General features: G+C 41.4%; 1 protein-coding gene across 1 annotated transcript in view; it reads right to left on the bottom strand.

Annotated features, from left to right (window-relative positions):
* Positions 1-3,907: 3,907 nt before the first annotated feature.
* LOC126391750 (carcinoembryonic antigen-related cell adhesion molecule 5-like) overlaps positions 3,908-13,130 on the bottom strand; it is a 17,028-nt gene continuing 7,805 nt past the window's right edge. Inside the window, exons 2-9 of the mRNA XM_050046672.1 lie at positions 11,527-11,844; positions 10,177-10,455; positions 8,642-8,908; positions 7,720-7,992; positions 5,096-5,347; positions 4,811-4,902; positions 4,097-4,136; positions 3,908-3,948 (exon numbers count right to left, since the gene is read on the bottom strand). Of these exons, the coding sequence (XP_049902629.1) occupies positions 3,908-3,948; positions 4,097-4,136; positions 4,811-4,902; positions 5,096-5,347; positions 7,720-7,992; positions 8,642-8,908; positions 10,177-10,455; positions 11,527-11,844 (1,562 nt within the window). The remainder of the gene's footprint in view (positions 3,949-4,096; positions 4,137-4,810; positions 4,903-5,095; positions 5,348-7,719; positions 7,993-8,641; positions 8,909-10,176; positions 10,456-11,526; positions 11,845-13,130) is intronic.

Genomic DNA, 13,130 nt, shown 5'->3' with positions numbered 1-13,130 from the left:
TTGGCCAGTACAGTAGTGAATTGTAATGACCTAGCAGTAATGGAAAGATTAATGTTATCAGTTGGTCCAAAGGAGCAGTTTAAAGATGAATACAGATGCATATCTTAATAATTAAATTCCACCATGATAAAGTTAAACTTTATTAAAACACAAAGGGAAGGTCTGCTGCCACAATATCCAAAACGCTAGCATGCAAAAATAAGCATAACAATGGGTCTCTCTGTAGTTCCACTTAAATCATAGAGGAAACCAGAGGTGTGGACTCAACTCACATGACTTAGACTCGAGGTAGACTCCATTCACAAATTTGTTGACTTTAGACTTGACAGAATCAAAAAAGGCTTGCAACACAACTTGGACTTTAATTGCATTGACTTGTCACTTCGCCTGAACTTGAGCCTTTTGACTTGGAAATACTTGACACCTTCCCCCTGAGCCCAAAGATTAGAAAGCTATTTAAAATGTGCCACAAATCAATTCATTTGCTGAAATCAGCTGATGTTAAAATTATTCATTCTCAACAAGTCAACATGCAATTCCTCTGAGGATTCTCTTTGTAACACCCAAAGAGGAAATAAGAAAAGCACATTTTAATGTAACAAATCATGAATTCAAAAGAACATACGTGGAGAAAAGTTGATCTAGAAATAAAAACCATGAAGGGGGAGGAAGCAAAATTACAACCATTACCTCTAAATGTCACTGCATTTCAATTACTGCAATAAATTCAAAGTTCAAGGTGAATAAATATGTTGCTGTGCCAACCTGACGTCATCACAGCAACACAATCTACTCAAATAACAAAGCACTAAGATAACAGGAAGGTGTGAATGAGCGAAAGCAGTAAATTAAGATAGTTTTTCTTTTGTGATCTAAAATCTCAATAAATGACAATATTTTCTGACAGAAAACACACCAACTTTTTATGGTTTACTTTTGTCCTGGCTGCCTGTTTGAACACTGACAGTATTACCTTGGGAATCGCAAATGATGATGAACTTTGAATGTAATAAAAACTTTTAAATACTCTAAGACATGTTGTGAAAACATCAATAATAATATTTCCTCTCAGTTTAATTTTAACGTATTCTACTTCAAATTACATCTCCCATGTAACAAGATTCAAATGTCACATCCCTGAAGCTAAACAGTATCAGACTGTTCAGTGATCACAGTAGAAAAAACATGTTGTTTCCATTTCAGGAGCTGAATAGATGCTACCCTGTGAAGCTGCTTTAATAATTACATGAACACCTGTTTACAGCTAGGCCTGCCGAGAAACTGTTGTAGTAATAAAATAATTCAGGTCATTTACTGTAGTCGGTACAAAGGCCAGGTCAAAAAGAGGCAGGGACGTCAGGGAATGACAAACTCATGTGAGACAGTGCCATCTAGTGTTCTGTATTATTCAGTGCTCTAATGAAGCTACAATTGTGCTCAACTGTTTTTATTCGTCTTGCCACTGTTTCTTCCTAATTTAGACTAATTCATAGATAAAAAATAACAGTTACATTCCCCTACAACTAACAAAAGTTACAAAGCTAACTGCCCAACCAGCAGACAGAAAAGTCCACCCGTAGCAACATTGCGAAAGTAGCCCAGTTGCCCAGGGAAACTGTGGACCTTGCAACCCTGACTCAAAACACAAAAGATTCTGCAGCAAACAGTGCAGTCAGCTGTTCACTCAGTATTATCTTTAATCCCCTAAGTCTTCAACAAGTTAGTTTATTCTAGGGCTGTAACAGACTCAAAATGATGCTAGTTTAATATGAGTATGTGACTATTTGTTCCTTTTTTCCTCAGCTGAACAACAGCAGCTGGTATTTTGTCAGCTGAGAAAAGAAAGGCATTGGTAGACACATGACCTTTTTAAAGTAACACCAGTGATTGATCAACTAATGAAAATGTGGTCGGACAAAAGCATAACGACCAAACAATTGACCAAACGAACTTTACAGCCCTGGTTGTCACATTGAGAATGGTTGCTCACGCTCACCCTCCTGTTCACTCATACTTATCAACACGGATTCCAATTAGTATGACTTGATTAAAATTAAATTAATGCATTAAAGGCACATTGTTTTTATGAACAGCCAAATGGTGTGTTGCTTTAAATGCTGCTGCCCTAGGGAACTGTGGGACACCTTTTTTTTGTAAAGGATGAAAGAGATAAGAAAAGAAGCAATGAAGCACCTTGCCTTAGCATTTAGGAAATTCGACCAGCTCTTATCATGGCTGCCGCTTAGATACTTCCAGGTCATGTCATTCACTAAGGGACCTTACTAAGCAAAAACACTATTCAACCACAGCCCCAGTCTTGCACTGTATATGGAATGATGTTGTCATATTGTTGTGGATATTTAACTGCCATGCACCGAATTTATGCACAACGCCTATTCTCTCACACATTCACACACTGGTGGGCGACCCAACCATACAAGGTGCCACTGGCTACTCCAACACATTTACATTTATATGAATTTACACACCATAACACACAATTTAAGATTCGATATCTTGCCCAAGGACACTTCAACCTGCAGAATGGAGGAGTTGGGGATGTTTTACCTACTGTAAATGCAACATATGAATTCATCCCCATTAATTTGGGTAAAAACATTATTGTAGACTCAAAGAAATGATGTTAATAATATTTTCATAAATGTTTTTATTGATAAAGGGTTGTATACAAGTGGCCCTGAGGGTCAAAACACAACAACATTTCAGAAAACAAAACATTTCACAAAACTAAACAATATTTCAAAAACCAAAAAGAGCTAAACAACATTTCCCAAACATGTCAACATTTTATAAACAAAACATTTTAGAAAACAAAACAACATTTTGGAAAGTGGAGTAAAGTGGAGTGTCGACTTTTAATTTGGAAATGTATGTAGAAGCAGGCAGCTCTGCAGCAGCAACGCTGTCTGTGTGAACACTGCACTTGTATGAGCTGCAGCAGTTCAGCAAGGTAGCTGTCAGGCGCTGCTCACACAGGCAGTGTGGCCTGGACATTAGTAATACAAAAAAAAAAAACAAGCTTGCAAAAATCTCTTCAAGCTGCCTTATCTTAGTTTCAAAGCTTTATTAAGAAATATTATATATATAAACAATTAAATAAATTATTAATGTAAAATGCATCATAATGACAAAACCCACAGACACCCAACTTTGCCTCTTTGTTTTGAGCCGAAAGGAGAGTGAATATTGGACTTGAACGAGTGGCCAGACACAGTAGCAGAAATGTTCGTGCTCTCACTGCAGCATTTACAAGCAGACCAGAAGAAATGCCTGACTGAGAAAGCTGCTCTTGATTGGTTAGAATTTCCATGTGGGAAAAATCCAGGAAGTAAAAAAAAACATTGAAGAAGAGTACACTTGCAAGATAAATGTGACACTTTCTAATGTCACAATGGAGGGACGTCTTCAAGAAGGTCTCACTCCGATTGTTTTGGTGCACACCTGAGTGCGATTGCTGTGTTCACACCTGCCCAAACGAACCGCACTTCGGGGGCAAACAAACTTCATTTCAATTAAACCGAACCAAAAAGGACAGGTGTGAAAGCACCCTTAAAAAGAATAGAAAGAATAAAAACAGGACCACTGACATACATTAACATTTTCTTCAGGCTGATTATGATGTTTCTGTTTTGCTCCTTTTCTGATCTTCTGCTGGATAAGAAGTGAAAAGAGGAAAAAGTCACTGCTTTGATCAATTGTATGTGAGTGTAATGAGTGGTCAGTAAATGTTCTATAATAGTTTCGTCAGATAAACTACAATAAAATATTTTTACAGAATCCTCTTGTTACTTCTCCCTTCAAAATACATGTATCCCTTTACACTAAATCAGAATAATTACTTTAAAACTCACCTGTAAAGGTAAAGAATATCGTTGAGTTTATTTGTTCACAGCCACTCAATGATTTCATACACATGTTCTTCTTCTTCTACCATTAAAAAAAAAGTTTTGTCACATTTTATTATGCACAAGTATATTTGTGTAATTGTAGTATATACTGTATATTACAACATAGATTGAATGCAGAATAAAACAGTCTCAATGTAGGGTGGAAGTTACAACAGATAAATACTGACCTTTATTATCAGAGGGTGGTGAAGCTTTGTTTTTTGTTTTGTTTCTAAATATTAGAAACAAAGAATTGTTACAATGTGGCCATGAAAACAGATGCAAATCAAAATTCAAAGGGTAACCCATATGTTCTGTTCTGAATATACATTGTTAACTGGTAGTTAATGCAGGAACAATGCAAAAAAAAAACACAGGGATTAATGTTCTCTGACACTTCAATGGTTTTGTGACATTTGTAGTTCGTGTAGGCCAGGCCTATTCAGTTGGTGGCCCAGCGGCCACATCCAGCCCAGAGGCAACCTCCTAGTGGCCCAGCTAGGGATGTGTACCAAGACCTGATATTAAATGGCTCGGGGCAAAATTAATCAAGACCATACTATTAATAAGCTCCAACATTATTGTCATAGATTGGCTGACCACCTCTTTACACACACACACACACACACACACACACGGTATTGTTGTTTTTTTCACTCAGTGTTGTGATGTCAGGAGTAATATTTATTTCACTAACATTTTAGATTTGTTTCCATTGAGATATTATTGAGTTTATATGGTGACTTTGCTGTTGTAAACATGACTGTTGCAGCCATGGAGTGTGTGTGTGTGTGTCTGTGTGTGTCTGTGTCTGTGTCTGTGTCTGTGTGTATTAGTGTTAAACGTCAGTGACCTCTTCATGCATGATTTTAAAAAGGGAGTAGTGTCTGGTTCACTTACATGTTTTTATGAATGTAGTACCCTCCAACAGCTGCTGCAAATGCTAAACATACAACAACTATTGCAGCAATGGCCCCAGCTGAAAGACCTCCGTCTGAAAATAAACAGAAAAACAAACAAAAAAGGTGTCCTCGCAGCGCACCATGGCTTAACTAGTAATAGACAAAGCATGTGATTCGGCACAGCCAAAAGGGGTAATGGAAAAGGGGTATCAGGCCTATAACACTGTGAGTTGATCGTGATATTCAAGAGAGTCAACAAAATGTGCATCAACACCATCCTGGTACCTTTTACAGACAATTCATGGTCTGCAGACAACTTTCTCCCGGTGACAATATTCATCACTTCACAGGTGTAGGTGCCACTGTCAGAGGGCTGAATGTTGTCTTTAGTGAACACAGCAGAATTGTGTATCTTTGTCCCATCCAGTATCCAGGTGTAAGTGGCAGATGGTCTGGACTCAGCAGAGCAGGTTAAAGTCAAGTTCTCATTCAGATGTATCTCACCTGGACCTGTGATTTGAACTTTTTCTGGTCCATCTGAAAAATAGATATTTGTTATGTACAAATAATAAAGGACTAATAACCTCTTAGTTAAAGACCAAAAAATAAAACATTTCAGTTGCACACTGTTATTTCTGGCACTTATCATTTTAAATACACTGCTCTTGATGAACGAATTATTCAAATTGAAAATCTTTACTGATGTACATTGTATAATTTTTTGAGAACAAAATGATGTAACAACGGTAAATGGAAACCAAAATCATCAACCCACTGAAGACTGGATTCAAAATGACACTGAAGTCACAGGCTGATCTAACTTATGTGAATTTTATCACAGCAACTCATAATGTGACTCAGTAGTGTGTGTGGCCCCCACATGCCTGTATGCACACTCGACAATGTCTGGTCATGCTCCTGATGAGTAGGCGGATGATGTCCTGGGGGATCTCCTACTAGACTTGGATCAGAGCATCAGTGATCTCCTGGACAGTCTGTGGTGATACTTGGTGGCGTCGGATGCATTGACATCCCATAGGTGCTCAATTGGATTTGGGTCAGGGAATGAGCGGGCCAGTGGCATTAATGCCTTTATCATCCAGGAACTGCCTACACACTGGCCACATGAGGCCGGGCATTGTCCTGCACCAGGAGGAACCCAGGGCCCACTGCACCAGGAGGAACCTAGGGCCCACTGCACCAGGAGGAACCCAGGGTCCACTGCACCAGGAGGAACCTAGGGCCCACGGCACCAGGAGGAACCCAGGGTCCACAGCACCAGGAGGAACCCAGGGTCCACTGCAGCAGGAGGAACCCAGGGCTGACTGCACCAGGAGGAACCCAAGGTCCACTGCACCAGGAGGAACCCAAGGCCTGCTGCACCAGGAGGAACCCAAGGCTGCTGCACCAGGAGGAACCCAGGGCCCACTACACCAGGAGGAACCCAAGGCCTGCTGCACCAGGAGGAACCCAGGGCCCACTACACCAGGAGTAACCCAAGGCCTGCTGCACCAGGAGGAACCCAGGGCTGACTGCACCAGGAGGAACCCAGGGTCCACTGCACCAGGAGGAACCCAAGGCCTGCTGCACCAGGAGGAACCCAGGGCCCACTACACCAGGAGGAACCCAGGGTCCACTGCACCAGGAGGAACCCAGGGCTGACTGCACCAGGAGTAACCTAGGGCCCACTACACCAGGAGGAACCTAGGGTCCACTGCACCAGGAGGAACCCAGGGCTGACTGCACCAGGAGGAACCCAGGGCCCACTACACCAGGAGGAACCTAGGGTCCACTGCACCAGGAGGAACCCAAGGCCTGCTGCACCAGGAGGAACCCAGGGCCCACTACACCAGGAGGAACCCAGGGCCCACTGCACCAGGAGGAACCCAAGGTCTGCTGCACCAGGAGGAACCCAGGGCCCACTACACCAGGAGGAACCCAGGGCCCACTGCACCAGGAGGAACCCAGGGCCTACTGCACCAGCGTAAGGTCTGACAGTCACTCTGAGGATTTCATCCCAGTACCTAACAGCAGTCAGGTTACCTTTGGCTATGACATGGAGGTCTGTGTGACCCTCCAAGGATATGTCTCCCCAGACTATCACTGACCCACCGCCAAACAGGTCATTTTGGATGATGTTACAGGCAGCATGATGTTCACCACGATGTCTCCAGACTCTTTCACGTCTGTCACATGTGCACAATGTGAACCTGCTCTCATCTGTGAAGAGAACAGGGTGCCAGTGGTGGACCTGCCAATTCTGGTGTTCTCTGGCGAATGCCAATTGAGCTGCACGGTGCTGGGCTGTGAACACAGCTCCCACTAGAGGGCTTGGAGCCCTCATGCCACCCTCATGGAGTCAGTTTGGTCAGAAACATGAACACCAGTGGCAGTGCTCCTCCTCTTCCTCCTTGCACAAACAAAGGAGTAGATACTGGTCCTACTGCTGGGCTGATGCCCTTCTATGGCCAGTAACGGCCAGTCTCCTGGTATCTCCTCCATGCTCTTGAGACTTTGACACACAGCAAACTTATGGATGTGCCATCCTGGAGGAGTTGGACTTCCTGTGCAACCTGATTGGGCTGCATGTACGACCTCATGCTACCAGTAGTGACAAGGGCACTAGCAGAGCACAAAACTAGAGAAGTATCAGTCAAGGGGAGAGCAACTGTCTGTGACCACCACATCTAAAACCATTCCCTGTTTGGGGTTGTCTTGCTTTTGCCTCTCCATTGCACCTGTTGTCACTTTCATTTGCACCAAAGCAGGTCAAACTGATTTACACTTGTGCTTCCTAAATGGTCAGATTGATATCCCTGAAATTTAACTGACTTGGTGTTATGATGTGACCATTTAGTGTCCTTGTATTTTTTTCAAGCAGTGTAGTAAATGTGCAGTTTGTCACCTACAGTTGACCTCCATGACGTATTTCGCTTTATTGTTGCTGATGGAGTTGCTGACTGTACAGGAATATTCTCCACTGTCATTCTTATTCAGGCTGTTAAAAGACAGCACTCTGTTGTTGTTGTAAAGTATTATGTTACCAGTCAGGATCAGATCTGAGCCATCCTTCATCCACTTTCTGCTGAAGACATAGCCAGCAGCATCACAGGTTAAGTTGACTGAGTTCCCCTCTATTGGCACATGGGTTGATGAAGTGACAGAGACCCCTGATATTCTCTCTGTTGGGCAAAAGATCATGTGAAGAAATATGAGAACGGAAAATTAGTTGCTGAGGGTTAAATGAGTAAATAATGAAGGAACTTGTAGAGCGCAATCATTAGTGTCATAGTGTCTGACTGTCTGTCACTTATTTATTTATAGTTTGGAACCACCTATAGCTCAGAAAATCACCTTTATGAGTGAAACATGTGACAGTGTAGTGTGCAGTGGGTTTTTCAAAAACAGTGCAGAGAGCGGACCAAAACAGTCAAGCTGGGGGCTGGGAAACCAAAACAATGAGCTGAAAGATACTAAAAAGGTCAAGAGTCAGGGCAGTCGGAGGATCCATTTGTTCACATAAAAATATTGATTTTAGCCACTGTAAATAATGGGTTGAAATAAGTAAATTATTGAATAGAAGAAATCAGAACTTTACCTGTAAGGCTAAGAAATAAATTGTTAAATTCAAAAGTGTTTAATATTTGGATTTCTCTTATTTAACTGCAGGCCCAAATGTCACAGAAGTAGTGTTTATCTTGACTTATCATTATTATTATTATTATTATTATTATTATTGTTAATTAGTTTTAAGATGCATGGATTTCAGTACAGACTTTGCCATTACAGATTATGCTACAACAATGCAATACCACATAAATATAAACTTACCCAGTATAGAAACAAATGACGGCTGAGACATCTGATATCGCAGAGTTTTGTTGTTAAAGGCCTGACAGCTGTAGTTACCACTGTGATTCATCTGAATGTTCATCAGTCTGAGCTCTGGTCCAGTATCAGACAGCAGGTCTCCATTCAGAAACCAGTGAAACAGGGCAGGAGGTCTGGAGACAGCTGAGCAGGTCAGGATGATGTCTGACCCTTCACCGTAATATTCTTGTGATGGAGATATTGTCACATTAATATTATCAGGGCCATCTGCATTGTGCAGCATGTGGGGAGTGAAAAAAAAATCACCAAAAAATAATGTTAGCAACTTGAAGATAATGCTTGGTGATGTAAATCTGAGCTCAGTGTGAAGCTTTGTAATACCTTCAACTTTAAAACATGCATATGCAGGATAAAGAGTATGCACTTATAAGTTCGTAACTTACAGCTGATGAAGAGGTTTACTGGATCACTGGTGCCAGCGCTTAAAGGATTAAACACACGACATCTGAATGGTCCCTGGTCGTAGCGGGTCATGTTAAGTATAGTGAGAGTGGCGCCTCTATCAGTGAGCTGAACTCTGTCACTTTCTATAACCTCAGAGCTGCCGTTCAGCCAGAAGAAAGAGAGGAAGGATCCAGAGGAGGAGCAGGACAGATGGACAGAGCTGTTGAACTCCACCAAGTCTGTGCTGCTGGCTGTTGACATCACACTGGACACTGGCACTGTGGGTGAAAAACACAGTAGTTCTATACTGGCCACCTCTCTGGCCTAAGAAATGGAGATGGCTCAGTGCCATCTTACTGAATATGTTACTACCATGTAAACCTGTTCATTTCTACTTACCCAGCACAGTTACAGCTGCAGGTGGAGCTGATTCATATCTCAGAGTTTTGCTGTTAAAGGCCAGACAGGTGTAGCTGCCACTCTGACTCTCCTGAATGTTCATCAGTCTGAGCTCTGGTCCAGTATCAGACAGCAGGACTCCATTCAGGAACCACTGAAACAGGGCAGGAGGTCTGGAGACAGCTGAGCATTTCAGGATGATGTCTGACCCTTCTGTATAGTATTCTTGTGATGGAGAAATTGTCAAGTTAATGTTGTCTGGGCCGTCTGAATGAAGGGAAAAACAAGAGCAAATAAGAAAAAGGTCAACATGATATAATAAAAAATAAAAAGGCATATGGCCTGTAGCTTGACTCATTATTAGGCGTTATAACTTACTAGTATGCACAGCTGCATTATCATACATCAAGTTCGTCAAGTCACCAGTAATGTGACAGAAAAGCAAATGAACACTTTATAAATGGAACTGACTGCTGTAGTTTGCAGTGGTGTTGTACACTGGATTCCATTAGGTTGGAAAATGTGTTTCTTACATGTAGTGCAACCGACAGGGGAACAAAAGACAAACAAAAAAAAGAGAGAATATGCAAGGCCACTCCTCACTAAGCTGTAACAGTAATCTAAACTTTCTGTCCCTGTTTGCATTCAGGTATTGTCAGATAAGGTACTGAACATGTAGGTTAGGAACTCACAGCTGATGGAGAAGTTTATTCGATTACTGGTGCCATTACTGACAGGATTGGACACTTGACATCTGAATGGTCCCTGGTCGTAGCGGGTTACGGAAAATATAGTGAGATTGGCGCCTCCATCAGTGAGCTGAACTCTGTCACTGGCTGTAACCTCAGAGCTGCCGTTCAGCCAGAGGAAAGACAGAGAGGATCCAGAGGAGGAGCAGGACAGACGGACGGAGCTGCTGAACTCCACCAAGTCTGTGCTGCTTGCTGTTGCTATTACATTGGAAACTGGCACTGTGGGTGAAAAACAAAATTATTTTTCATTTACCACCACATGACAGAGGTACAGTGGTGACAAACACTGCTGTGGCTGAGAATGAATGTGTTTATCATGAGATGTTTAGGATTTTCTAACTTATCAATGAGAATCAAAAAAGGCTATTTGGGGTGTTTAGAAAATGCGTTCCACATTAGAAGGTAACTTCAGGTTCTACTTTTTGGTGGTGGTTTTTCGAAATAAATTATCAGTGTAATGTCGTCCTATTGACCACCATCAAAAAGTATGACTTAGTTAAAGGTAGGATCTGGAGGATTTTCAAACAAAACAAAATATAGACATATACAAATGAAATCCTGCTTAATCATCACCTATGGGCTTCTACTCATGTGTGGTAGTGACTCTGTTTGCAGAGCTCCTGCCCTTTAACTGTGTTTTGATGTTTTTGTGAGCTCGGATTGCTTCTGGGCGGAGATTTCCCCAGCCAATGAGAGAGCACAGGTGCTGTGCCCGAGCGTGCCAGATCATGTCCGAGCGTGCACCAGTGCGAGCCTTGCCTGAACCTCTTCTGTGAAGCCTTCTTCCGTACCTCCGGGCTCCGTACACCTGGGAGAGTTGAGCCTGATAGGAGGGGCCGAATTTGAATGTGTGTTTACAAACAGCAACTGGAAAATCCTCCAGACCCTACCTTTAAATTAGTGCCTCTCTGATACAATCTTAACAAGAGCTAAAGTAATACAGTCTATACAGGTGTGTCTAAAGAAAAACTCTTTTATGTTTTCTTAAACTTAATTACAAATGGGCATATTGTTCATCATCATCAGAGGCCATGTCAAATTATTCATATCTCAGTTATGATGCAGTTATTGCAAGACTTGGAGGCTTTAAATTTCATGATGAGAAACCATCTGAAAATTTACATAGTGAAGCCATTTAAGCATGAAATATTATTTTTGACCTTGGAAATAGTAATTTGACAAAAAAGAAAAGTTTACGTACTGTAGTAGTTGTATATGAATTATGGTCTCAGTGTACATATTATTTCTGCATTCAGCATTGAAATAGATACATGTGAAATGTTGTCTCACCATCTACGTTCAGTCTTGTATCACCTGTCTTCTGTGGCTCTCCAGATGGAAAAATGCTAACTCTGTATACCCCACTGTCATTTAGAGCCACATTTCTGAGCTCCAGAGATCCAGTAGACATGAAGAGGGTGATCCTGCCTTCATACTCTGGTGCAGTTGAGTTTACACCACTGAAAGTGATTATATTTTTTCCATCAAATGTCCAGCCCACTGATAGGAATGGTTTCTCTGGTGGAGTCAGTGTTGTATTGAACATCACCATCTCTCCCACAGCTGCATTCAGAACATCAGGCAACACACCAGCTCCTTTGGTTAAACCTGAGGAGACAGTTACAGGTCTGAGAGGGACTATAATGAGGACATTGCAAAATGGCTTACTGTGATGATGTGCTGAAATCAATTCAAGTCAACAAATCAAGTCAGACTTTATTCATAGAGCACATTTAAAAACAACTGCAGTTCACCAAAGGACTGAACAGGCACAAAGTATCAAAATATATATATATAGAAGCAAACAACAGTAAGAACGTCAGAAAAAAATAACTGTAATAGAGAACAAATTGCAGCACAGCAGACGATGAGACACAACAGAAGATCAAGATCACTTCTCAAAACATAAAACTGCAGTAGACAATAAATCTCTCTCTGACAAACCTAAACCTAATTTGGAGCTGCCAAATAGACTCTTGGTGCTCCTGTGCTATTTGTTTGTAATTAAAATTAGGTGAATTGGTTTAAATTGGCTGTCTGCCACTAGTGTCCTCAGCTTCTCAGTCAGATCCACCCCTTGCTCCTCCACAGCTCTCCCTTCTCGCCCAAACATGGTCACCTCTGGCTCCAAAAGACTAAGATGGTGACGGCCAAAATGCTGAACTCGAGGCTTTAAAACGGAAGTCCACAAACAATGGGTGATGTCACAGTAGCCACATCTATTCTTTCTGCAGTCTATGAGTCACACTCAGTTACGGTGAGTGTCTTTACTCTCTCATCTTCAGAGAGTTAGTGATAACTGAAGCACATTAATAAGGAGCCCAGACTTTCCAGTGATCACGGCAGCAGTAATTTAGCCAGGCATAAGACATCATCATGCTAGGTAGGCATGCTTGTGAGCGGATATTTTGAAGGATCTGTAGCTCAAGGTCTGAACATTTATTTTTAATTTCTTTTTTTTTTTTTTTTTGTGGCAGATAGTATTCGTACCCAGGTTCTTGTAGCTGAAAATGCTATTTACACAACGCCAGTGTGGCTATTATTTACATCCGGGTGTATATTCCTGGACGTCCTAGCAACTTCAAAATTATGATGTTGACACGAAGGGTCTACTAAGCTCAATTGCTCAAGTTTATGTACACAGTGTGTATTCGGCTGCTTTAAACACCCTAAAGACTGAAAAAAAAGAGTCAACAAAATTTTAAAACAACACAACCCACACAGGACTCAAAGGGCCAGTGTGTAATATTTGGCATGGTTTATTATCAAATCTGAATTTGAATCTGAATATTCTACCCATTAATATGTTTATACGTATAAGTGTATAATAATCGCTATAAAATAAAATTTGTTTGGTTTTCGTAGCCTTATAATTATGCTTTTATATATATATA

Source organism: Epinephelus moara, chromosome 6 (genome assembly GCF_006386435.1).
Source record: "Epinephelus moara isolate mb chromosome 6, YSFRI_EMoa_1.0, whole genome shotgun sequence".
Classification (NCBI taxonomy): Eukaryota; Metazoa; Chordata; class Actinopteri; order Perciformes; family Serranidae; genus Epinephelus; species Epinephelus moara.
The sequence above is the reverse complement of the archived record's forward strand: the minus strand, read 5'-3'. Positions and strand labels throughout refer to the sequence as shown.